Source organism: Rattus norvegicus, chromosome 12 (genome assembly GCF_021556685.1).
Source record: "Rattus norvegicus strain SHRSP/BbbUtx chromosome 12, alternate assembly SHRSP_T2T, whole genome shotgun sequence".
Taxonomy (NCBI): Eukaryota; Metazoa; Chordata; class Mammalia; order Rodentia; family Muridae; genus Rattus; species Rattus norvegicus.
This window is the reverse complement of record NC_141545.1, coordinates 36,046,293-36,073,163: the sequence shown is the minus strand read 5'-3', so window position 1 is coordinate 36,073,163 and position 26,871 is coordinate 36,046,293. Positions and strand designations below refer to the sequence as shown.

The 26,871-nt window shown below is 47.7% G+C and overlaps 2 protein-coding genes across 5 annotated transcripts in view; one reads left to right on the top strand and one right to left on the bottom strand.

Annotated features, from left to right (window-relative positions):
* Slc15a4 (solute carrier family 15 member 4) overlaps positions 1-23,033 on the bottom strand; it is a 33,062-nt gene extending 10,029 nt beyond the window's left edge. The window contains exons 1-2 of one of the 3 annotated variants that reach the window (XM_087577689.1): positions 22,942-23,033; positions 1,357-1,646 (exon numbers count right to left, since the gene is read on the bottom strand). In XM_087577689.1, the coding sequence (XP_087433815.1) occupies positions 1,357-1,415 (59 nt within the window). In that variant the 5' untranslated portion in view covers positions 1,416-1,646; positions 22,942-23,033. 3 annotated transcript variants of the gene reach the window in all.
* Glt1d1 (glycosyltransferase 1 domain containing 1) overlaps positions 22,105-26,871 on the top strand; it is a 74,339-nt gene continuing 69,572 nt past the window's right edge. For both annotated transcript variants that reach the window (NM_001431733.1, NM_001431732.1), the window contains 1 exon segment: positions 22,105-22,453. Coding sequence is in view for 1 of the 2 variants with exons in the window: in NM_001431732.1 (NP_001418661.1) it covers positions 22,386-22,453 (68 nt within the window). In the remaining variant the exon portion in view is untranslated.

The window sequence follows — 26,871 nt, the reverse complement described above, 5'->3', positions numbered from 1 at the left end:
CACCTTTCCCACTCTTGTTGCTTAGTTTTGTCCCAGAGATTTCCAATGCTGAAGCTCAGAGGAAGCCAAGCCGTTCAGTCTCACTACTTTTGTATCATATGCACACCAAAACCCCACAGGTCCCAGAGCAATGCTGGCCCCTGACTGAAAGGCTCTCATCAGGGATATCTGCTAAAAGCTGTCCTGTCCCCACAGAGATCAATCTAGATTAGAAACAGTTAAGGGCCGCAACAAAAGCTTCTGTCTGACAAAGTAAGGCCCTAGCAAAAACCAGGGTTTGCTGGAACTGGGTGGTGTCCAGCTTTGCAAGTTCCTCAAGTGCTAGTTCCCCTCCAGACAGGGTCTGAAAGCTGCCAGAGCACACAGACTTCCCAGTAGGTCCATGAAGGAAGTTGGGACAGTCAGATTTCACCCAAGGGACTCATGTGCCATCAGCAGAGCCACAGGAGTCACACTGTGCAGCTTCAGGTCTGCCACAAAACGGCTTCCAGTACGGCTATGACAAGCACACAAGGAGATGTGCACACTGCCCTGCAGAGTACTTTTGCTAACAAGGCCATCCCACAGGAAGCCCTAAGAATAAGGAATCTACGTTTCTCAGTAACTACCAGGAATCCTTAGGTTCAGCAAATCACAGGGAAGGAGTTGACCACCAAGGTCCCTGGACTTTGGTTTTCTATGCCTTGATTGCTCTGATGGCTACAATACTACATCTCTTATGTCACAACCACAGTCGAGTAACCATTGTACTATACATAACACAGAAGCATCTAAGTCCTTCGCAGGCTGATTTCTGGACGTCATTAACCTACATTGGGCAGGACCATGGATCACCATCAGCAGAAAAAGGGGGCATATCTCAGAATATGGGTATTTCTGAAAGTTCCAGGTTGGGATCCCTGGCACTGAGGCTATACAAGCCCCATTCAAGTAGCGGTAAAGGGCTCCCAAGTGCATCTCAAGCTATGATTATGTGCCCCTCTATTACACAGTAGATGGCATGGCTCTGTGCTGACCAATGTGAGAGACAACAGCTTCCTTTTGAGACAAGTACCTACAACATACATAACAGCTTAAGTTCTCATTAACACATTTCTGTGTCTAAAGCACACAATGTCTCCATGATATCCTCTGCAGATCCCTACCTTCACGATCTGCTACCCAGCAGCAAGGTACCCTTACCCATGTTGGCAGTGAAGGAGTTGGGCAGAGTATTGAACTCAGGACTCTGCTATTCTAATGGAGGGGTTTATGCCACACACTTCCTCAATGAAGCCAGCTTAAAGATCAAACACAAACCACACTCAGCCCAGCCCTCAGCTGGGACTTTCTCTGCAGGGAGCAAGTGTCACTCACCCACTTCTCCGCTGCCCTCCTCTCTGGGAGCAGCAGCTGTAGGTCAGAATCCTGAACATGTCAGTGAAGGCACTGCCATCAGGAGGCTTGGTGATGAAGACACTCTGGCCACAGAGGAAGACCAGGAAAGCAATGGCCACGCAGACTGTAGGAATCAGGTAGCCTGTGAGAAAGCTCACATTCTGCTGAATATAGGCAATACCTCCTAATGACAGGATTGCTCCCAAATTAATGCTCCAGTAAAACCAATTGAAAAATCTCCGAGTGGCCTCTGGACCTCGATCTTTGACCTAAAGTAAGAGAGAAGAGAAATGCATGAAAAAAATGTGATCTTCTACACTTTCTGTTTACTCTTTAAACAAGACAAGCCATAGTGTTTTCATATGTAATGACCTCCCAACCACCCACAGTAGCTATAAGCCCTGTCACCACACCTACATAGCACCTGATCATCTATAAATTGAGAGCAGATACACAGGATCTCAAGTTCTTGCTCTCAGCTGATTATAGCACACAGTCAAAATGCTGTTTACAGATTCACCCAGTCTCCTGACAAGTCATCTCACATTCAGTCCTTCAGAGAAGTTGGGTGCCTCTCCAAATGCCAGCAAGTCCTAGTGCTCAAAGAAAGCTGACCATCTACCATGAGGCCACCAGGAATAATCCTTGAAATAGGGTCCAGAAACCACAGCCTGGCCCGGTCCAGTCCTGCAGAATCATCATGCAATCCTGAGCTCCAGACCTTACTGCACTTAACACGAATACTATGAGAACCTGCCACGCAGGCTCTGGCCCCATGCATAGTAAGGCTTGCTCGGAGGCAAGGCACAACTCCTGCATGGTACCCAAGCACCAGAGTCCTTGGCAAGCCTACAACTAAGCTGTAAGCACAGTAAGAGAAGCTCACAAGCTAGCATTAGATTAGAAAGGTTACCCAGCGGTGCACACCCAGCATTAAAGAGACAAAAAACAGGGGACTCATGAGCTGGAGCCTGGCTGAGCTGTACAGAGAATCTCATCAACACATTGAAGACCCCACTTGGTGGTATCTGGGCAGAGGCAGCCCTAACCTTGCTTCTCCCACCTGTACTGTTTACATCTACCATGAACACTATGAGAATGGCCCCAATCCAACTCAACATGGTTCTGGGCAGTCTCATTTCACAAACTGTCTTGAGCAAACCCACAGCCAAAGACTGCTCAGAGCACATACATCCTTAATGGATGGAAAAGGTTAAAAACTGGCTCTATATCTATCTTCTGGTCCACAGAGCAAGTGCCTCTTGCCTAGAAACAAGCTTTAAACAGTAACAAAGCTACCAAGTGTTAAGGCTTCTGCTTGGCATTCATGGTTCCCCACAGAGTATTTTAAGATTAAGGTGAGGGTGTAAACTGAGTATCCCCTGACAGTTATTAGACTCCAATGACAGCTACTACATTGGCAAGCCCAGTGTTTGAATTCAGTTAGATGGTTACAATCACATTAAATTGAAAAATCCAAGTTGTTGGTTTGTTCTTTTCTTTTTTCAGGGTTATTTTGAACACAGGTCCTTGCGATGTTTAGTCCTTTACCACTAAGTGCCATTTCCAGCCCCCAAACTGACCAACAACCACAAGCACTTTGTTGGCCTACACATCAGTTCTGAACAAAGGCCCCATTCTAAAGGTGGACATCACTAAGAACAGTTTATATTTAGTTTACGGCTGGGACACGATGTCTTTAAATGTTACCCAATGGTGGATATCAATGTTCATGACCAGTGGAGGCAGGCCAAAAGAAAAACCATGAGCAATAGAGAAGATAAAACTCAAAGTACGTATACTTTATTATTTATACACTTCATACATTGAATGTATAAACGCCATATACACAAACATATGTCACTGTTTTCACAACCTTGAGAGAAAAAAGGACACTTTACACAAGAAACAAAAACAAAAGCACACCTCTTTGGACATGGGATCAGTTGCCTACGCTGGTCTCAAATTCCCCAGCTTGTATGATCCCCTTGCCGCAACCTCTGGAGCAGCTAGAACTACAGATATGCACCACAATGCTCAGCACATTACAGGAAACATTACAGATACTAACTGAAATGTCCCAGGCCCTCCCCATTACTCATAACAGAACCACACACATCTTCCCACATTCACAGAAACAGCTCTCTCTCCAAACAGTAAGGGAATACCCATTCAATTGACCTGACATATGGACCTTTAAAGTCCTTATGTCCTTTGAGAACTTGGTCTAACTTTACTGTCCAAGGGTTACAGACACAGCTGCTTTATAAACAGAGGCCTACTCCCAGTGCTTCAGTAGCCACAGGACGGCTAACTGGATTGTCACATGCCTCTCTCTGCCCTTGGCAAAAAGCCACAGCTTCCCCATGTACCAGTCCCATGACATCACCACATGACCTGCCAAGACTAATCAAACTCTTCATATGCCCCGGCCAATACCTCACCAAAGCCAAAAGGAGAAGAGAGGCCAGCCGGCAGGGCAGAAGGGAGAATGGGTTTAAACAGAGAAAGGTTACCAGATAATCCCAGGACTACGAATTTCCGCTGAAGCAAAGAATGCCCGCCATCTACAGAGTCAGACCAAACCACGGAGGCAGCACTGCCTGCTGCCTAGTAGCTTCTTCCTCTCAGCTACTTTTAATCTTGTTTTCAGTGCTTCTTGGTTTAGGGTCTCGAGTAATCCAGGCTGAGCTCCAACTTCCTGGGTAGCTGAGGCTGGCTTCAAACCCCTGATCTTGCCTTCCAAGTACTGGAATCATAGGCAAGCACCTAGCATTCAGCTTACTTTTTTAGAATAATCGCCAATCAAGAATGACAGTGACCTCTGGCATTTTGTAAGCACTGTGAAAAGTAAAGAGCAGATGAATTCTGCCTTAAAACAAACCGCTTTCAGAGCGACTCTACGACTTCTACACCCAGTGTGAACTGACCTAGTACTCCTGCTCACAGCCAGTCAGGCCCACCTCCCACATGAGAAAGCCATTATGGGGCTAAATCCAGAAACAAGAGGCAGCACCAGTCAGAAAAGCAGAAGCACCGTAAAAACAGCAGCACACTCACTGCTCTCACAGAGAAAGGCCAGCAAGAACCCACCCCATGCAGAAAACATAGGCAGAGCACCTCCCAGCCATTTGGCTTCTCCTGCAAAGCAGCAGACATGTTAAGTACAAGGGAGGTCTTGAAACCTCTCTCAAGGAGCAGTTCTGAGGCAGCAGAGAGCAAGTGCCTCCATAAAGATCCCAGCTACTTACTAAAGATATCATTTACACACCACAAACTGAACCTAAGTGTGGACAACCATCTTGTGTGTTCAGAGTTGTAAAGCCACCCACCACTGCTCTGCCCTGCAGACAGTGTCAGCTCACCGGATGTGTGAGCATCCCTCACATTCTGTGGTGCTCAGTCCCCAGGGGAACCTAACCCTCTGCTGTGGGTGAACTGCATTGTTACAGATGAACGAACAGACTGCACTAGGTCAGCTGTTCATCCACAGAGGGACCACACCTTTTCATTTAAATATTTCAAAGTTACAGAAAAGTTGAAAAAAAATAGGAATGTACCCTTCTCTTTAGCTTTTTCTTTCCTATTAAAAATATAACACCCTAGACCAACATGATGAGATGGCTCGGCAGGTTAAAGGCATTCTCAACAAGCTTGAAAATCCAAACTCCATCCCCAGAATCTGAATGATAGGGGAGAACTCACTCTTGCAGGTTGCTCTAACCTCAACATGAACACCACAGCCATAGGTGGACACATACACAAAAATGTATAAAAGAAGCAGAGGCAGAGGCAGGTAAATCTCTGTGAGGTCCAGGTCAAACTGATCTGTATAGCAAAGTTCCAGTCCAGCTAAACAAATAAATGTGTAAAATGAGGGAGTTTAAACTTACACACACACTCATTCTCATTCTCCCTCCCTCCTTCTCCCCACCCCCTCACTGAGAATCTCCTAAAATACCACCACTTTTCAATGATGTCACAAAGGCACTACCACACCTCAGAACATCACCCCACATCTGATGTCAAGGCCATAGTACAAATATCCCAAGCAACCAAAACAAGGACTTTAAAAGAGACAAATGGGTGGGCTACACACACCCAAACTTCCAGCACTCCAGAAGCAGAAGCAGTAGGATCACAATAAGTCTGATACCAGCTTGGCTATGCATGGAATTCCAGGCCGGCTGGTTTACAGAGCAAGAACAGAACTCAAAAACCAAACTACACCAAAAAAACACTGGAGGCCAGGCCTGGTGGCACACACTTCTCAATGCAGAAGTCAGAGGCTATTACAGGTTGGAAGAAGTGACTGGGCTACTTAGTGAGTTTGGAGACAGCATGGGCTACACAGGAAAAACCCGGGTCAAAATAAACAAAATGACCAAGGACGATGGGGGATAGACAGGACTTGGGCAGAAGTATCAGGAGTTCAAAGTCATCTTCAACTAGTGAAGAATTAGAGGCTGGCCTGAGCTACACTGAGACCCCGTCTCAAAAATATTAACAAAACAAAACCTCATAAACAGAAAACAAAACCACTACAGAGCAAGTCACTGACCACACCCAAAGTGGCTGTCAAGTTTCTCTCAGGTCCTGGCACCCAGAAGGGTCTCATCCCAGGAAGATGTGCGGAGACACCTGAAACAATAGCACTTAGGCTGTGCAAGAGCACCTGCTCTTACCTATGATGAAGTGTGCACACTGCACCCTCTCAGGGACCCTCACAGTGCAAATCATTGATCTAGCATCTGTTGGAGAGCACACAGCATCTCGTCTGTTCCCTCAGCACCTGCTGAGCAGCTGGGCTCTTAACAGTCACCCATGCACACTACAACCAGAGCTTCTCCAACTGTATGTGTGTAAAACTTGCCAACAGTGACAGGCTTCTGAGTGCACAAGGACCAAAACTTAATTCAGAATCAAATGTGCAATGGACAGTCCTGAGTCTATGCAAGTACCACATACTGACACGCTTCATGATGCCAACAAATGCTGCCTGGCACACCCTGGCTTCATCTGATGCGACCATGCTATGAGCTGCACTGTTTCCACTGCACAGAGAATGTTTTTCTGTTCTTACTGAAGCATAAGGACTTAATTCCAAAGAGCCAAGACTTAGAATAGTTCCCTACCAGACATCACACTTGAGCTTTCAAAGATGAAGTCACTATGTCTGGATTGTTATCAAGTTATATAAACATGCACCTTATTACTACACAAATTAGATTTCATCTTTAATAAGTGGTAAAAAGAACTGTTTTAAAATAAATCTGACTTGGTTGATATCAGTTAATACTTGTTTAGCGATCTACTCAGTTATATAAGTTCTCAGAAGTCTAAGGAGCCCAGTATACATCATGAAGCTCAAGCCACTCAAATATGAGGCACAGTCCACACCTTATGTAGCATGTATACCTTATGTAGTATGTACTTATGTAGCTTGTACACCTTATGTAGCATGTACACCTTATGTAGTATGGCCCAGTGTGTCTCTTACTTTCCCATTGCTGTGATAAACACTATGAGACCAGGGCAACTTGAGGAAGGGTGAGTTTACTTGGGCTCATAGTTCCAGTCCATTATGGCAGGGCAGACTGCTGACTAGAGCAGCAGTTCCACTCTCAAATAAAATGCCCACCCCATACTTCCTCCAGTCACCAACTACGGGCCAACTATCCAAATATATGAGGCTTATGAGGGCCATTTCATGCAAACCACCACACCTAGGCTTAAAGGACACAGCTAATGTGCTTTTGGCCTGTGGCATCATACGGCACTATTGGAACAGAGGCAAAGGCCAGGAGTCTGGACTTGGAAGTGTGAGGAACACCTTTCAGAACTCCAGAACTCTCAGGTAGCAACTACTTTCCTTTACATTTTACTTGTATGACCCCCAGTCTTGCTCTGTAGCTCATAATACGGGTGGCAACCTTCCTGCCTCAAACTCTTTTTAAATACCTCTGATACAGTTGAGATGTATCCTCCCTGAAATGGCCAGCCTTACAGGCACCATATAAACACTGGCCAGTCCTACATTCACGGTGCTACTCTGAGCAGATGACTTCACTCCGCTTACTTCAACTTCAGTCACTCAAGGATCAGTTTTGTACTGAGACCCAGGGCTCACCTTCCCTGCTGCTCACAAATAACCCTCCAGCCCTCCCCCTTCAGCCTCCTTCCCACATGCCTCCACTCTAGGCCACACCTCTCTCCTCAGCCCAGCGGCAGCCCAGGCTGTGCTCTCACCCACCTGCCACACAGTACACACTGACGGCTGCTTGCAATCTCTGAAACAGGACAGCATGTGTTAGGTTTTAGGAGTTATCTAGCCTCTGCGATCACTCAGTTTCACAACTGCATGGGAAGCAGGGGCAGGGAATGAGTAAGCAGGACCTTAAAAAGCTTTATCCAGAGAGCCTGGCGCTCAAACCCCACTTAATTTCCACTGCTTACAAAATACTCATTTGCATTTGACCACTGGAACCATTCTTAGCATGGGAGTCCCCTAAAAAAGGGAAGCAGAACAGATGTGGCTCCCAGACACTGGCAGATCACTTCTGCTCTCTAAAGTGTTGCCTCCCTCCGCATCTCTTGTTCCTGGATGTCAGAGCAGCCGCATGATGCTGGTCTTTCCCATCCACCCACCCCACCCCACCCCTTACTTAAAGCAATGAAAATGGAAACTAAGTGCTTGCCCGTAACTGTAAAAGGGAAGCTAGGGCAGGGACAGAGCCTTTGTACCAGCCTATCCTCCAAATCACAACGTCAACCTTTTCTCTTGCAGCTTTCAACTCAAAGGACTCCACCAACAGAACGTCCCTTCTTCGTATAACCACAATGGCCATTTCATTACGAATAAATCCCACCACAGTGAAGGCACAGCCCTTCCTTACCACCCAAATCACACCTGCTTGTACAGCTCTCTCCAGTCTATTCGAGGACTTACACACACACACACACCCCTTCACCCCTCCCCGAGAGCACTGGGTGGGTGTGGTTCTCCCCTCTCTTACAGTCCCCTACCAGATGCAAAAGCAGATGTGGACAGGGGTGCGCATAGAGTTGGAGGTGCACTCCTTACTAAGTCATGAACCAAGTGCCAGGTGTGGAATGGGCTCTACTCATGAGCTTCCTCCTCACATGGATTAGAGGAAGCCTTGCTCTTCCTCCTACCCACTCAGGTGCTGGGGCAGATGGGTTTCCTCCCCACTCTTTAAGTCACTACAGAATAGGTCTCCTTCCTCACCTCCACTAACGAGGAGAGAACCTAGGCAAGTGGCCGCCTTCTCTGCACTACCTGACCTGGGGGCTCCTCTCCCTCGCCTTAACCCTTCTCTACATGTGAAGTGATGTGAGGTGCAGTCAAGCGGGGATGGAGGTTTGGGTGTTTGGGATGGGTCCTTTCCATCAGTAGAGAACCGTAGGGACAGGTGCAGGTATGCAGGGTACCGGGACAGTCCCCGTGTCCGTGCGCGGCGGACACGCAGCAAAGTCATGGCTTAGGTTCGGGTAGGTGTGGTGCGCAGGAGGTGCAGACACAAAACGGGGAGGACCTGGGCGGGTCCGGCTCACCTGATCCGCTCCAAAGGGTGTGATGTTGGCCTTGACCGTGGCCACACCGAGTCCCACGAGCACTAGACCCGCGAAGGTGGCGGGAGCACAGCGGCGCGCGGCAGCATCGGGACAGACCGCCGTTCCGTTAGGGAAGGGAGCCGAGCAGTTGCGCACCAGCTCCGGGTGCGGATCCCCGCAGAGAAAAGAGCGCGAGCGGGGCGCGGCCAGCAGCGGGAAGGCCAGCATGCCCAGCAGGTAGAGCGCCAGGCTGAGCAGGATGGCGCGCGCCCGGCCGAGTCGCGCGTCAGCGAGCCAGCCCCCGAACGGGGATCCCAGGTAGGTGAGGCCCATGAAGAGCAGCAGTGCCTGGCTGGCCTGCGCGCCCTCCCAGTTGAACGGCGCGCCATTCAAGAATAACACTAGGTTGGCCGTGACGCCGTAGAAGGCCGCGCGCTCCAGCAGTTCGGCCAACAGTACCGCCCCGCACGCCGCACGACGCCCCGCAAACACCCCAGCTGCTGCCGCCGCACGCCGCGAACCTAACAGCGGCGCCCGCTCGCCCTCCATGGCTGGTTCCCTAAGGACCCGGTTGCTGAGCTCTCGCGATACTGCGAGTCCCCGCCGCTAGTCTATTGGACAAGCTGGGGACTTCCGGCTCCGCCCCGGAAATACAACGAAGCGGTCCTTTCACTTGACAGTGGCTTGTTGAGATCCGTGGAGGTATTGTGGTTCCGATTGCTGGAGGAGTTCCACGGGGAAACTCGAGCCCTATGCTCCGAGGTTCCGGATCCATTCTGGTGTCCTAATCCAGACCACCCGGGTCTAACTCTACCCCACCTCCTGCCATCTTCTTAGGATTCCGGAATCAAGTATAACTAAGCCTTATTCCTCTGACAGTCTAGGCATTCTCTCCCTCTTCTCTCACCTTTCTGTCTCCTCTTAAACAAAAATTACTTAAAATTATGTATTATTTTTATTTTAAGGACTAGAGAGATAACTTCACAGTTAAGAGCACTAGCTGCTCGTCAGAGGTTCTGGGTTCGATTCCCAGTACCCGTTTGGTGTCTCCCAACAATCTGTTACTTCAGTTTCTGTGGGATCCGACACATTCATCTGGCCTCCACGGATACTGCAAACACATGGTACACAAACCTGCATAAAAGCAAAACATCCGGTTAGGGATTTAGCTCAGCGGTAGAGCACTTGCCTAGCAAGCACGAGGCCCTGGGTTTGGTCCCCAGCTCCGGAAAAAAAAAAAGCAAACACAGAAAACTGAACAAATCTTTAATGCCACATATCACTAGTCGTAGCTCTTGGGAGGCAGAGACAAGAGAATCTCAATGTGTTTGAAGCCAGTCTAGTTGACACAGTGAGTTCCACCAGGGCTACAAAAAAAAAAAAAAAAAAAGACTAAAAATAAAGCCTTTATTTAAAGCCTATAACTGTTTCTTAGTCCATTATGTTATCCATTATAAGGAGCCCCACATAATGGATAAAGAGTAGACTCTGCATGTATGTCCACACATAAACCCACAGGCAATTTAAAAGAAAAGAAAGGACTGCTAGGCTAAGCATAACACACTTAAGCAAAATCTGTAGTGAGATGGTGAGGATTTTAAAACCATTTGAACTGATTGAGCTGGTGACTCACTGTACAGTGCAGATGTGCAGTTTGAATAGTACTAATGGGATGGGAGAGTCTCTTTAGGGAAATGCAAAGCTAATTGTCGGGTTGGAGGGGCTTTAGAGTTAAGTGTGTGTGTGTGTGTGTGTGTAGGAATTTTAGGCAGTCCCTGAATTTGATACTTTGAGGATGGAGACAAACCCAGCATGCAGAATATTCTAGTGTGATCAGTGCTGGAGATGGTGGTAGGGAGTGACCCAATGGCATAGTTAGCTTAGATTGTCAAGTTTACAGACAAGGAAAGAGGAAATATCAGTTTAGTGAATTGCCCCCAACAGATTGGCTTGTGGGCAAGTCTGTGGGGGCACTTTCTTGCTTGGTGACGGATGTGGGAGGGCCCGGCCCCACTGTGGGTGATGCCAATCCTGGGCAGGGGATCCTGCGTTGTAAAATGAAAGTAACTGAGCAAATAAGTAGCATTCCTCTATGGCTTCTGCCTCATTCAGTTCCTGCCTTCAGCTTCCAGTCTCCAACTTCCTGTCTTGAGTTCCCATCCTGACTTCTCTTTTTGATGGATTTATAACCTGAAAGGAACCCTTTGCTCCCTAAGTTGTTTTTGATCAGTCACAACACCATAAATCAAATTAGTAACAAATAACACAAATCATAAAATCCTACTTCTTTTGTAAATATTTGGTTAAATTGTTTGTGTGTACGTGCATTCGAGCAGAGCCACCAAAGGCAAGAAGAGGACATCAGAGCCCTTGAAGCTGGAGTTACTGGTGGCTGTGAGCCATTGATGCAGGTCTTAAAGCTGAAGTTAGGTTGTCTGGAAGAGCAATAAATGATCTTAACAGCTGAGCCACCTTGCAGCCCTCAGCCTGATCCTATTTTCTTTGAAATATCTGAAATAGGTAGATATCAGTGCATGTTAGGCTAGGGTTCCCAGTCAAGGCCAGGGCACTGTACAACCCAGAGTATGACTGCCAGAATGTAAGGTTTGAGGGAAGAGGCATGTCTTCAAATTAGTTGTATGGTGTGGTTTGAATAGGTTTGGCCCTCACATACTCATGGGTTTGAAGGCTTGGCCCATGAGGAATGGCACTATTAAGAGGTGTGGCCTTGTTGGAAGAGATGTGGCACTGAGGGGCGAGCTTTGAGGTCTTTTATGCTTAAGTTCCCTTAGGATCAAGATGTAGAACTCTCAGCTCCATGTCTTCCTGCAGGCTGCTATGCTTCCTGCCACAATGGTAATAGGCTAGACTAAACCTCTGAAACTGTAAGCCAGCCCCAATGAAATGTTTTCTTTTATAAAAGTTGCCTTGGTCATGGTGTCTCTTTGTAGCACTGACACCCTAACTAAGACTTTAAGATCTATGAATAAAATAAAGCCCTCTTTTTATTCACCTGGAGTTGGCAAATTATATGCTTTGTTGGCTGTGTCTTGGTAGAGCTGTTAGCAGTTGGAAGTGAGCCAGTGATTAAAAACAAGGAGGCTGACATTGCAGAGATGATTCAGCAGTTAAGCATACATACTGGTCTTGCAAGGAAGAGGAATTAGGTTCCCAGCACCCATGTAGGGTGGCTCACAAACACTCATAACTCCAGTTCCAGGATATCTGGTATACCCCGTTCTGGCTTTTGAAGACACGGCACTCAGGTGTACAAACCCACACTCAGACTTATACATACAATTAAAACTAAGTTTTAAAATTGGGGAGGTTTCACAGGTAAACCTAGACGTCTTGTTGTACAAAGGTGAGTGAAATAGAAACTCGGGCAGTCCTTCCAGTCAATCCCCTGATTGAGTCACGGTGTAGTCTTCCCAGATGATATTGCCACAGGGCTGGCCCTGAAACACATTTTTTTTTTCCCGGAGGGGGAACCGAACCCAGGGCCTTGCCCTTGCTAGGCAAGCGCTCTAACACTGAGCTAAACCCCCAACCCCTCTGAAACACATTTTGACTAAGAATCCTAGAGTCTTGGGCATTGTCATGGTTTGAATATGCTTGGCCAAGGGAGTGGCACTATTTAGAGGTGTGGCCTTATTGGAGTAGGTGTGTCACTGTAGGTGTGGGCTTTAAGATGCTATCCCAACTGTCTGGAAGTTAAGTCTTCTCCTAGCAGCCTCCAGATGAAGATGTAGCACTCTCAGCTCCTCCTGCACCATGCCTGCCTGGATGCTGCCCTGTTCCTGCCTTGATGATAATGGACTGAACCTCTGAACCTGCAAGCCAGATGAAATTAAATGTTGTCTTTTATACGACTTGCCTAGGTCATGGTGTCTGTTCACAGCAGTAAAACCCTCACTAAGACAGGCCTGGTTCAAGACTAAGACCTTAGAGGTCCAGTCAGCCTCCACCTGCTTCAGATCCCTGAGCTATTGTTAGGAGCGTAGCTGTCATACTGCAAAGGGAAGCCCACTGACCCACACAGTACTCATAATTTAGAATGTTTTTTAATGACTTCAATAATCAATGTACAACAAAGAGGCCATGAATTTGAAAGAGCAAGATTGGAAGGGCGTGCACGGAGGAGGGGTTGGCTGTTGATGTCCCTCACAGTAGAAGTGGGTGGGAAGAGTCACTGAACCCTCCCCAAAGACTCCCCTCTACACCTCCCAGGTAGTGGTGTGCATTTCCGGCCTAGCTGTGTGTGGTTGTGTGGTCTCAGGAGCTGCTAAAGTGTACAGACTTTAGAACACCCCCATCTACACTGTGAGAAGTTGTCGTCCATGCTGGGGTAAGACTTTCTCATATGGCCGATTTGGGTCAGCCACACTCCTGTCAATAACCCCTTACGAATGTTCGGTAAGCAAGCCCAAATCTCATTGGTTCCCCAAGTTGGACTTTGATGGAATCATTCATTGGTTTGTCAACGCTGCCCTGTAAAAGGAAGGGGGTGGGTATTTAAGTCCCGTGAGGTAGAGTTCCAGAAATAGCATGTCCCAGCTGCAAGCCACTTCTGCTTTTCTAGACGTGTCTACTTCCCCAGGGAGTAATGCTGGCAGCCTCTGCTCATCCTCTACACCGGGCCACATTGCCATCTCGGGTTGTGTTTTCTGTCCTCTGACTCCACTTAGGTGTGGACAGCTGTCATGAATTCTGTTTCTTCCAGAGTGGAAGGAGCAACTAAGATTTGGGAAAACTTGAACAGAAGGATAACACACACACACACACACACACACACACACACACACACACACACATTAGTAGAGGGTGTAAGACTGTCTGCCTAGAGAGAGAGATGAGTCTTTTCCAGCTCCCATTTTAATTGACTCTGGGGAAAAAGATCAGTGCTCCTTTGGCACTCTCCCTCCTGCACTTTAAACCACACAAGATGGCTGTGAATGTCAATCATTAGAGAGGGGAGGGCAGGAAGGGCGGAGCGAAAGAAAAGAAACTTCCATTTCTGTGTATCGCAAGATGTTCAAGATGCCAATGGGTGTGCAGTCATGCCTACCTGCCCTCTGCCAATGATCACTTCTCATCGCCAGGAAGGTGAGGCTGGCATCAAACTCACAGAGATCCACCTACCTCTGCCTCCCAGGGCCAGGATCCAAGGGGCTCTTTAATCCCACTACATCTGACCTCATTCTGTGTGTGCGCGCGCGCGCACACGAGTAAGCGCCCTTGAAGGCCAGAAGAGGGTGTTGCCTCTTCTAGACTTGGAGTCACAGGCAGCCATGGGGGCTGGGATCCGAACTCGGGTCTTCTGATAGAATAGCAAGTGGTCTCGTTCCTGAGCCATCTCTCTAGCTCCCTCATTATCACTTTATAATTCCTTAAGCATAATCTTAGCCTTGCTGTGGTGGCACATGCTAAGTAAATCTAGCACTGGGAGGGTGGAGGCAGAAAAGTGAAGGGGATTCTCAGCTCCAGAGAGGGTTCTCGGTCATGCTAGGCCACATGAGATACGGTCTCAAATGTTTTTGTTTACCTTATTTCTGTATTAGCATAAAGGTGACATCATTTGCAGCTAAAATATATGGGTGTTTTCGGTTAAGACTGCTAGGAAAGGTTAATGGGGACAAAGACGATGAGTCAGACTTGAAGTATAGATGTAACAATAAGTGAGCCCAAGGCTAGCATGATGACTCAGAGGGTAAAAGCACACGCGCGCGCGCGCGCACACACACACACACACACACACACACACACACACACACACACACAGAATAACTAAAAGGTTTAAAAGTGAAAGAAAACCAAGCCCACAATTATAAAGGGATTTACAACCCAGGAGGAAAGGGACGATTGTTTAATTCTCCTGGGAAAAGCTACTAAACATGAAAAAGGCAACTTCACATTCTGTGCCACTAAATTCTTTTTTTTAATATTATAATCTTTTTTTAAAGATTTATTTATTATATATAAGTACACTATAGCTATCTTCAAACACACCAGAAGAGGGCATCCTATTACAGATGGTCGTGAGCCACCATGTGGTTGCTGGGATTTGAACTCAGGACGTCTAGAAGAGCAGCCAGTGCTCTTAACCACTGAGCCATCTCTCCAGCCCGCCACTAAATTCTTAGTAGAAGAAATAGTAAAATGGGGAGGGGGATGGCAAAAGAAGTGGGTGATTCTTTTTTAAGCCTGATGCCCGTAGAAACTTCTGAGGAGACAATAAACAGGTATCTATTTATCTGAGATTAAAAAAAAAATTCTGGTAGTGGTGCACACCTTTAATCCGAACACTCAGGAGACAGAGGCAAGTGGATCTCTTTGAGTTCCAGGCCAGCCTGGTCTACAAAAGGAAAGCCTGTTTCAAGAAACTAATAAAAACAAACCTTCCAATTGATGCAAGTAATTCAGGTACAGTGTAGACAGAGGGGGCAAAAACAATAAGCCTTTCATGAAAAATTAAGTCAAACACAACAGTAAATTAACAATTCAAAGGTTTTTTGTAATTTTTTTTTTTTGTACTTTTTTGTAATTTCACCTGGAAAGCGCCAGGTGTTGGTGACACTGTGGCAGCTGGTGTGTTGATTGGGCCAACTTAAGGATGGACCCCTGCTGGGGAGAATTTGAGCTCAGCCCCTCTCTGCCCAGTTGCAGGTTGCAAACTGCAGACCTGGATCAAAGACTTGGCTCTGACCTGTTTCATTACAGTGTTGCTAAAAGCAGCCCCAAGGCTTTGAAAAAGCTGTTGGGTACAACTACATACTGACACAATGAATTCTAGCAATGTGGATGGCTGGGATGCCTTGTAGCCAAATAATCTTGGTGATATACGTGCTTTTATGTTTGTATCACTATGTAACAAGTTGAGCAACTCCAGCTGCTGAGAACAATGGGATGTATGAACACCCAGCCCTGCAGGTCAGAAGTCTGGGCATCGCTGAGATAGAACACCATTTAAAGTTACAGTTTTGGGGTTGGGAATTTAGCTCAGTGGTAGAGCGCTTGCCTAGCAAGCACAAGGCCCTGGGTTCGGTCCCCACCAACTCCGGGGGGGAAAAAAAGAAAAAAATAAATAAATAAAGTTACAGTTTCAGGGACTAGAGAGATGGCTCAGCGGTTAAGAGCACTGACTGCTCTCCCAGAGGTCCTGAGTTCAAATCCCAGCAACCACATGGTGGCTCACAACCATCTGTAAGGGGATCTGATGCCCTCTTCTGGTGTGTCTGAAGAGAACAACAGTGTTCTCACATACATAAAAAAAATAGGGGTTGGGGATTTAGCTCAGTGGTAGAGCTAGGCAAGCGCAAGGCCCTGGGTTCGGTCCCCAGCTCCAAAAAAAAAAAAAAAAAAAAAAAAGAAAAGAAAACAAATCTTTTTTTTTTTTTTTGGTTCTTTTTTTTTTTTTTTTCGGAAACAAATCTTTTTTTTTTTTTTTTGGTTCTTTTTTTTTTTTTTTTTCGGAGCTGGGGACCGAACCCAGGGCCTTGCGCTTCCTAGGTAAGCGCTCTACCACTGAGCTAAATCCCCAGCCCCAGAAAACAAATCTTAAAAAAAAAAATGTAATGTGATAGGGGGGCTGGGAATTAAATTCAGGTCCTGTGGAAGAGCAGTGCATACTCTTAACTACTGAGCCAGCTTCCCAGACATTAAAAAAAAATAAATTACATTTAAATATGTGTCTGTGGGTATGTACACAAAGTGTAGGTGTTCCTAGAGGGCGTCACATATCCCTTTAAGCTGGGTTTACAGAGTTTGTGAGCCACCTATGGTGAGTGCTGGGAACTAAACTTGGGTCCTCTGTAAGAGCAGGAAGCACTCTTAATCACTGAGCCTTCTCTCCAACCCCTACATAAAATTACATTTATTTATTTAGTTTAGGGTGTGTAGGGAAGCATTACTTGTACCAGGAAATACATAAGGAGGTGAGAGGACAACTCATAGGAGTCAGTGCTCTCTGTCATGTGTGTCCTAGGGATTGAATTCAGGTCATCAGACTTGGAGGCAGGTGCTTTTACACACTGAGGCATCCCAGTCAAGCCAGCTACTGTGGTTACTAAATACAAACAGAACATCCTCCTCCTTTTGTAGCAAGAACAAATGCCAACCAAAGCAGAGCAATGATCATCAACAAAGGTGTTCTATCCTTGGGGCTGGGCCTAGGGGCAGGGTGGTTCAGTGGGTAGTGCACTGGCCTACAATGCTCAAACTCAAATGTGGGTTCTAGCCACAGCGCCACAGAAAATCATGCGTGCTTTGAAGGTATAGGCAGGAGAATCGCAAGTTCAAGGCCACCCTTGGATGCATAGTAAAGTGTCCTTATTCGATGTAATTGGCGAGCTTTATGTCAACTTGACACAGCTAAAATCATTGGAGAGGAGGAAGCCTCAGTTGAGAAAATGCCTCCCTAAGATCAGGCTGTGGGGCAGGCCTGAAGGGACTCTGGCCAGCTGGAGCGTGGCTCTGACAGGCCTGGCCCTTCTTCCCCATCCTCATTCTCTCTGCCTTGCTAAAAGCCATTAGCTTACATTCAAAGTTAACCACCAAGGTCTATTCCCTTATGTGGCCGCTTCCCCATCCTGAGGCTGACTTCCAAGGTCCAGCTATCAAAGTATTGAAGACCAGCAACCAGAAGCTCCCTGTGGCTCACCTAATCAACGTGCCCAATTAAAATTAAATACCTCATCCTAACTCGGGGTTTCCCCTTTACCTTTATAAACCAACACTTGGGGCTGGGAATGATTTAGCTCAGTGGTAGAGCGCTTACCTAGGAAGCGCAAGGCCCTGGGTTCGGTCCCCAGCTCTGAAAAAAAATAAATAAATAAACCAACACTTGTCTATGGGCCACTCCTGTCTCCTCTCTCTCCAGAGTCCATCCTTTGTCCCTCAGGGACAAATATCCCTTCCCCCTCTCCCTTGTTCCTTTCCCCTCTCTCTCATCCTCTACCTCCTGTCTTTGTCTCTTATTCCCTGCCCTCCCTCCCACCCCTCCCACCTCCAACCCCCAACAAGTACATCTCCAACTTGGTTGGTCTTGGGGGTCCTGAGCCACTCCTTTTTTTTTCAAAGCCTATGGCATGTTTTCTTAATTAGTGGTTGATGTGGGAGGGCCCAACCCATTGTGGGTGGTGCCACCCCTGGGCAGGTGGACCTAGGTTTCATAAGCAGCCTGAGCAATCCTTGAGGAGCAAGTCAGTAAGCAGCACCCCTCCGTGGTTTCTTCATCAGCTCCTGCCTCCGGGTTCCTGCCCTGTTTGAGTTTCTGCACTGGCTTCTTTCCATGATGGGCTACAATGTGGACGTATGAGCCAAATCCTGTCCTCCCCAACTTGCTTTTGGCTATGGTGTCTAATCACAGAAAGAGAAACAAACAGAAACTAAGACATTTGCTTTCTAGTGCTGTTTTAAAACACTGACAAAGGTCAGGTGGTGGGCCGATCTCTGTTAGTTTGAGGCCAGCCTGGTCTACAGAGTTCCAGATAGCCCAGGCTACACAGAGGCAGAGACCGTTGTCTTGAAAATTCATAACTGATGATGATGATGACGACGACTACGGCTGGGGAGGAAAGAATGTATTTGGCTTACACTCCCACGTCATAGTCTATCCTGCAGGGAACTAAGGGCAAGAACCTGGAGGCAGGAACTGAAGCCGAGGCCATAAAAGGAATGTGGCTTGCTCCTCATGGCTTGCTCAGCCTGCTTTCTCATATAACCCAGGGTCACCTGCATGGGGTGACACCCCCCACATCAATCAAGAAAGCACCCTAAAACACTTGCCCACTAGCTAATCTGATGGAAGCTTTCTCTCAGGTGAGGCTCCTCTTCCTAGATGACCCTAGCTTATGCACTCAAAGTTGGCAAAAGCAAATTAAAAACAACAAAAAAACTAACCACCGCACTGAGTTTGAAGTCAGCCTGGATTCCATGAACCTTGTCTACAAAATATATACACAAATACATGTTTTCATAGAGAAGCCAAAGAAACGAGTATATAAGTTGACCGGATGTGTAAACGGAAGGCTTCAGGGCTTCCGGATTCTTAGATTCCTGTGTAGACGACAGAAGGAGTAGAGCCTGCAGCTCAGGGCTCTGGAGGGATGGATTGAGTATAGTTCAGAGCCTGAAACCAGGTCCACCCAGTCATCACCCTACGAACGCGTTCTACGATCTGGAAAACTTAAAAACACGAAGGCAGGAGCAACCGATCATTGACCATGAAGGTGTATGGCGGGGGAAGAATGGCAGTGGGAGCCTGACGATCCCCGGACAGGACAGGAAGCACAGACTGACAGGAAATAAGATCAGGTTATAAAACTCAAGGCCCGCCCAACCCCTCCCCCACAAGCAACCCTCCAGCCACCCAAGTCCTCCACAGAGACTACTCCTCCACAGAGACTGCACTTCCTAAACATTCCCCAACCTTTCAGAACAGCAACAGCGCCACCAGCTAAGGGTCAAGGGTTCTACACCGCCAGCCTCTCACACCCACAACAGTGGTTTTCTCAGGGCAATGGGATTGCACATGATTTTTGACTTACGCGAGACGAGTGTGAATGTGTTCAGAAATATCCACCGCCCTCCGCTCTTCCGCCTCTTCTCCCTCATCCTTTCTCTGTGTCTGTCCCCCTTCCCTTTTCTGTCACGCATTACTGCACACTAATGCGTGCACGCACACAGTGACCCACAGCTTGCAGCATCCCGGGGAAGAACAGTGGCAGAAAGGCTCAAAACTCTCGATACCAACAGCCATGCGGCTTCCTGGCCCATAACGAGCACGAAAATAAAAAAAAAAAAAAGTGTTGATTTTTGATGACAGAGCCATGTCTGAAGGCATACAGACCCTCAGAGCTCTCCTTACGACAGTCTATCATCTTTTCAGGGTTGATGATAAAACTTTTGTTTCTCCCCAGGGCTAGGGACTAGGAAGCGATCTCAGCGAACATTACGATCAAGGAGAAACATTTTTCCCCTTTGCGTACATTTGAAAAGCCTTAGGTTAAAAGCAGCTGGAAAAGTATCAACAGCCTCCCCTCCCCCACAATAATTTCTGCAGTTCCCACCATAACATAGTTGCCCCTGGGCCCTTTTCTGTTACCTACTTGAGACCCCGTGAAAAATGAGCTCAGCTCGTTAGCCACACCTTGAATCCCAGCACTGGGGAGGCAGAGGCAGGCAGATCTCTGAGTTTGAGGCCAACCTGGTCTATAGAGTATGCTCCATGACAGAAGTACTACATAGTGATACCCTGTCTCAACCAAACCAAACCAAACCAAACCAAACTCAAAATGACAAGAGTCTCAGGGAAGTTACCTAAGCTGGCCTTGAACTTTCTACCCTCCTGCTTTTGTGTCTTGATCAGCAAGTGGGTCTATAAGTGTATGTGTCACCATATGCAGTTTCCACCAAGTGAGGTCATTACACATTTTCTTCTGTTGCCCTATAGACTTAGATTAAGATCCCAGGGGTGACCTCAGACTTCCTCTTCCATTTTTTTTTCCTGATAAATAAGCTTGGCTGAGGGGGACAGTGGGCATCACACAGCATTTGCCAGCTTCCTTGTCACCTCAAAGTACTCATGTAGTCATGAAGAAAACACTATTCATTCCTGTGAATTTCCAGGAATATGCTTTAAAAATGAAACGTGCTATTCCGAGGGCATCATTTTTCCCTCTTCTCTGTTTATTTGTTTGTTTGTTTGTTTCCTTCCTTCCTTCCTTCCTTTCTCCCGGAATGTGAATGTGATGGGTTGAGCTATGGCAGTCGAAAGACACCTTAAAGAGATCTCCAGATTCAAAGATAAATTCTGGGAGGCTAGAGCAGAAGGGAGCCGCCCCTGCTCAGGATGTTTGAACTTCAGAACCTAAATCAGACAGCTCCCAACTACTCATAACTCCAGCTCTATAAGATCCAATACCCTCCCTCTGCTGGCCTCCATAGGGGCGCGTTCGCGCGCGCGCGCACACACACACACACACACACACACACACACACACACACACTCACACACCAGTAATACTTAAAAAGAGAAATGAGAAACAAAAGAAAAAGCAAGTCCTATTAGCCTTGACTGAAGAGGGAAGATTCCAGTAACACTATGATAAATAAAAAAACAAAACAAAACAAAACAAGCTTTCCCTTGCTTCCTCCCTGTGAATAGGTAGGACGGTTGGTCCAGTGTCCCCCTGCAGAGCAGGCTTCGTCCGTTGACAATTGGAGGCCAGTATGTTGCAGAGCTGGACTGGGAGAAGGCTACTCAAGGGACCCAGGCATTTACTTCCTCCTCTTTGAAGCTGTTAGGGAGTTTTTAGGGATGGGGAGACATTAATTTCAGGGGCTATTATGCTTAGAATATTGGCTCTATCATATTGATGGACTTTAAATACTACACATAACTTCCTAAAACACCATGAAGTCACCCAAATGTCATGTCACTAGGCTCTGTCTCTTCCCACCCCTGCTCAGTTGCATTCGATGCAAGAGCCTCTGGGCCCTGGGCTCCCCACAAACCTGACTTCCTAGCCGCACACTATAGTCCTCTAAAACTGTCTTTCTGGGGTTTCAGATGTGTCTCAGAGCCTGGGGTAAGAGTCTAGCAAGCAAGAAATCCTAGAGTGCTGGGTGCCCCCTCTGCCTCCCTTCCTCAGAATCTTGTGACTGGTCTTCAACTTACAGCAATCCTCCTGCCTCTGTCTTTGCGTTGCTGGCCTTAATTGCAAACCCGTATCCCTGAACCCAGCCCCATAACAGCCTTCTCTATTATGATTCTCCACTCTCTTCCCCTAGAAGTGCACAGAACTTGTTTAAGGGATGCCAGGGTCTAAAAAAAAAAAAAAAAAAAAAAAAAAAAAAAAGACCGACTGCCTGTCCTATGCCCTAAGGCTTCAGAGTCCAGGGTACCCTAAGCTCCAGGGTCCTCTCAAAAATAAGATCGTGCAGAGTGAGACTCAAATCCCCTCTCCACGTGTGGTCTTGTACCCACACTTCACCCGGTCCTGGTGTCTGGGGGAGCAGTCTCAGTCTCAGCCACCAGGTTGCATATAGGAGACCAACACACAATCATAATGCGGGGAGACACAGGGTCACCTGTGTTCTTGGTCCCCGGAACAGTGGACACCCTGCCCCCATCTTCCTGAGCTCGTGGCTGCCTGACACCTGGCCTCGTGACCCTCTCCCCACCCGCTAGTCTCCTCAGGTCCTCTCTGGCCCCCAGCTCTCCCTTCTCCCTTCCCTCTCCTCCCCTTCCCTTCCCCTCTCTTCTCCTCCCCTCCCCTCTCCTCCGTGCCTTTCCCCTTCCTTCCCTATCTCTCCCCTCTTCCCCTCCCTACCCCTGAACCTGCGGGCTCCGCCTTGGAGCAGCGGGCGGGACCGAATCCACCTCTACCCCGCCGCCCGGGCCTGGTGGCCCAGTCCCTGGCTGTAGCGACATGCGGCTCCTGTTCCTGGCAGTACTGAGGCCTCACACTGGCAACGCGGTCACGGCTGGGCGCCTGCGGTATGTTGCGGGGACCTGAGCATCCCTCGCCTGGGGATGCCGGGCTGGGACGGGCACCGGAGCCGCGCGTGCACAAACGGCCGGGTCGTGGGCGCAGGTGCCGGCGCGAGGGGCTGCAGCTCTGATCTCAGCTGCCTGCTGCCCTGTCTGTGCCCTAGGATGGCGCAAAGAGGCCGCCTGAGCCAGCGCTGGGACGCGGGGTGGTGGTGGTGGGGAACCAAGAGGCTCAGCAAAGGCCTCGCTGCAGTCATGGGCTTTGGGCAAAGTGGCCTGGGATGCGGAGCGGGGACCCACGTGGCTGGAAAGAGGCAAAGAGTCTGGGTGCATCCGATGGTCCAGCACGTGCGGAAATTCAGGGTCCGAGTTCTGTGGCTACTGCCACCCGCCCCACCCCCACCCCCGCCACACGCCCGCACCTCCCACCCGGTTCTCTTCGGAACGCTCCGCTTATTTTATCTAATTAGACCTTTTTCACTCTGTATGTTTACCTGGGACGGAAGCCTGAAGCCAGGACAAGCCAGGGAAGGCGGGTCCACTCACCTCTGGCCATCTGGTTGCCTGGATCGAGCAGGGCTGGTCTGAATCAGTGGGAGGCAGATGCTTGTGTGCCCTGCGCTCGCGTGCTCGTCTCTCCGCCCCCACCACCGCTATCTCTCCCTCCCCCTCCACTTGCTTCACGAAATTTCCCAATGGTTTCCCCCCTCGGTGGGTCTATTTTCTCAACACGGGAAAAAGCCGTTGAGGCTTCAGGCTAGAAAATGTTACAGTTCCTCTCAAGATCACGGTGAACAACCGAAGGAAGGCAAATGCTCTCCTGAAGTTTCCCAGGGAGGAGATGGGGTTTTGATTGGGTGAGTTTCCCTTTCCTCTAATTGAGCCACTCACTGGGCTCTCTGCAGTAGAAAAGTGCAAGTCGTTTACAAGGAGAGTAAACACAGGGGTAAATAATCATTCCAGAGTGACTGGTACTATGGAACAAATAAAACCTTGCTAGGAGTGTGGCCAATTTGATAAGAGTGTTTGCCAAGGAAGCATATGTGAATCCCTGGGTTCCATTCACAGCACTGTATAAACCCTGGTGTGATTGCACATACCGATAACCCCAGCTTTTGGGAGCGGAAGGCCAGGCGATCAGAAGTTCAGGGTCATCCTCTGCTACTGTTAAGTTTCAGCTACCTGAGATCTTATCTTCCTTCAAGTGATAAGGTCCTGGCTGCGCTCTGGGCTGAAGTAGTAGCATATAAGCTAAGGCCTCAGGTCTGGGAGGGCAGGTCTGGAAGAGCTAATAATACACCGATCCTGAGGTTAGGGTAAATTTGAGATACAAGATACAGAAGGTTGGTGAGACAGTCTTCAAGCTGTCATGGGCACTTGGCAAGAGGAAGAGATTGTATTCAAGATTACTATGTAAACATCAAGAACCTTTAGCTAACATTTGACTGTGTGGGTGGAAAAGGTCCAAGATGCTCTGGAATGACCTGATCGTGGATGAATTAAATAGTAGAAAACATACCCAAATGTCTTATGTGCAAGGAGGCTGTCACAAAGTAGAATCCTCCGCTAACCCAGAAGTTTCTATGTCCCTTCCCATGGGGGAAGAGGGCTTAGAGGATGCATGCCATTCCTAGGGGGATAGTATGTGGTTAGGGAAAGTCTTGGGGGGGGGGCTTAGAGAAGTTCACATTGCCTAGGAGTGAAGTTATAGATTCACAGAACAGTGGTTGGCTGTAAATGATCCCTACGGAATATTTATTGGGTGGTATCAAAAAGCTACGGTGAGATATGACAAAGATCTGTCCATCCCTCATGATATGGGCTCAGAAAAATTATGTGTCCATGTGAGGGTTCTGAAGCTGACCTAGGCTCCCACCTCCTGTTCCCTTTCTTTTCTAAACAATTTATTTCTATTTTTTTATATGCATTGTTGTTTTGCCTGCATGTATGTCTGTGTGAGAGTGTCGGATCTTGGAGTCCCAATTGTGAACTGCCATGCGGTGCAGGGAATTGAACCCGGGTCCTCTGGACGAGCAGTCGGTGCTCTTACCCACTGAGCCATCTCTCCAACCCTTCCTTATACAGAGCAAGCAAAGGACAACAACAAAATACTGAGAGAATTTCTCTTCTCCAAAGTAGTCATAGACATCTAAGCCCTCTTTCCCAGAAAACAACCATAAAACCTGAAAATTCTACCCCGATTCTTTTGGAACTGACCAAGAAACTCACTGCTTGCAGCATACGAACTGAAGTGCCTAGACAAACGTCACATCTCTGGGTCACATCTTCAGGTCTGGGAGGATAGCTCAGTGGATAAGAGAGCTTGTTGCAAAAGCATATGGATCTGAGTTCAAATCCCCACCACCCATGTTAAAAAGAGGGGTTCAGGTGTAGAGAAAAGAAAGGCTCAAAGGTTAAAAGCACACAAGTTTTTCCCTCCTCGTGGAGAGGTTTAATGAGAGAAGAAGAGTAGAAGAGGGGAGGAACAAAGGCCGGCTGTGGGCACGTGGAGGGAAATGGGAGAGGGGGATGGGGAGAGAAGGGACAGGGACAAAGAGGGCTTGAGAGCAGAGAAGAGAGGATTAAGAGCAAAGCACACAGTTTCTGCAGAAGCTATGTCTAGAGGCTCACAGCCATCTGTAAACCCGATCCGGGAGACCCAATGCTCCCTTCTGACCTCTTTGGGAATCTATGCTCACACAGATCCCCACATAGACAAAAGTACACACAATTTAAAATATTAGCATATACACACATACACATATATGTCTTGAAAAACAAAACACTTGTGTTAAAGTTTCTATGAGGCTGAGTAAATAGAACGTGGTGATTCTGATTCCTTTAATTGGCTTGGTAAGGACTGGTGGTCATTAATCAGAGGATCAGAGTGTGAGCCAAGGCAGCTAACCTGCTAGAGTCAGGGCTGGGCACGAGGCTGGAAATAGGAGCAAGATTTTTGTCACAAGAGGCCAAGAACTGTCATAAAACGAAGGTAGTAATAGCTATAGGATGGCAGGTAAGAGGGACTGAGTCTATGTCTCATGCGTTTTAGAAGCAAGGAGGGCTGTTGGTAGAGTGAGTTCCGTGGCTCAGTTGGTAGGGTGCTTATGGCTCAGTAGGTAGAGTGCTTGTGGCTCAGTAGGTAGAGTGCTGGCTTAGCAGACATTAGGCCAGCATTGTGCGAAATGGGTATGGTGGTACATATCTGTGATCTCAGCACTTTGAATGTGGAAGCCTAAAGGTCAGAAGTTTAAGGTAATTCTCTACTAAGCAAAGAGTTCACACGAGACCCTGCCTATAAATAATAAATAAATAAATGGAAGCAAGTAAATAAGTGAGCAAGCAAACAGAGTATGGAAGAAGGCAGCTCTTTGTGAGTTCAAGACCAGCTTTATTTACTTAAAGGGAGCTTCAGGCCAGCCAGGAGCTAAATAATGAGAGTCTGTCAAGAAAGAAGGAAGGAAGAAAAAAGAAAGAAAAGAAAAGATGGAGAGATGGGTTAGCAATTAATAGTACTTGCTTCTCTCTTCAGGGGGCTGAGGTCCCATCCCAGCAGGCAGCTCACAATCAGCTGTAACTCCAGCTCCAGGAGATCTGACAGGGATTTTAGTCTCCTTGGGTGTCCACCCACTTGTGTGCATACATGAATGAGACATACACATAAAAGATAACAGCACGACTTTTTGTTTGTTTGTTTGAGACGGTGTAGCCTTGGCTATCCTAGAACTTTATCTGTAGGCCAGGCTGGCCTCTGCCTCCCAAGTGCTGGCATTAAAGTCATGCACCACCACTGCCTGGCATGGCTAAAACACAACTTTACAAGAAAAACGTAATCAGAAGTCTAGAACACAGGCAGGTGTGGTGGCTCATGCCCCCTGATCCCTGCATTTAGTAGACAGAAGCAGGAGGATTTCCGTGAGTTCAAGGTTAGACAGGTTTCATGGACCTGTCTCAAAATAAATGTAACCCAGAGAACAAACTTCACTTTGTCTTGGTGGGAGAAAAAGGACACCGGAAGTAGATGTGAGGCGTAACCTCGGTAGCTCTGTCCAGCTAGAACTGGGCTCAGAGAGTCCTTTCATGGAAAGGAGGCTGATCCGCAAAAACCTTTCAATAATTCAAGTTAAATTTAAAACAGCTTTGTGGGTCAATTCCTGCTTTTGTGGATAGCTGGCTTCTGACTCCCTTTTCACCCTGTCCCCCTTCTCCGACAGACCTGGGGGACAGGGAACACAGGGACTCATGCACGCCCCACAGTCAATCACTGGGCTACACCCCCCACCCCCGCTAACACCTGCTTTTATAATGAAACCCCAAAATGTCTTCCACTGTCTGGGAGTGGCTCCTTCATGACAGTGGTTGAAGAAACCATCCTCCAGAAACCCAAAGACATTTTGCTTTCCACTCTCAAATTGGCTTTTCTA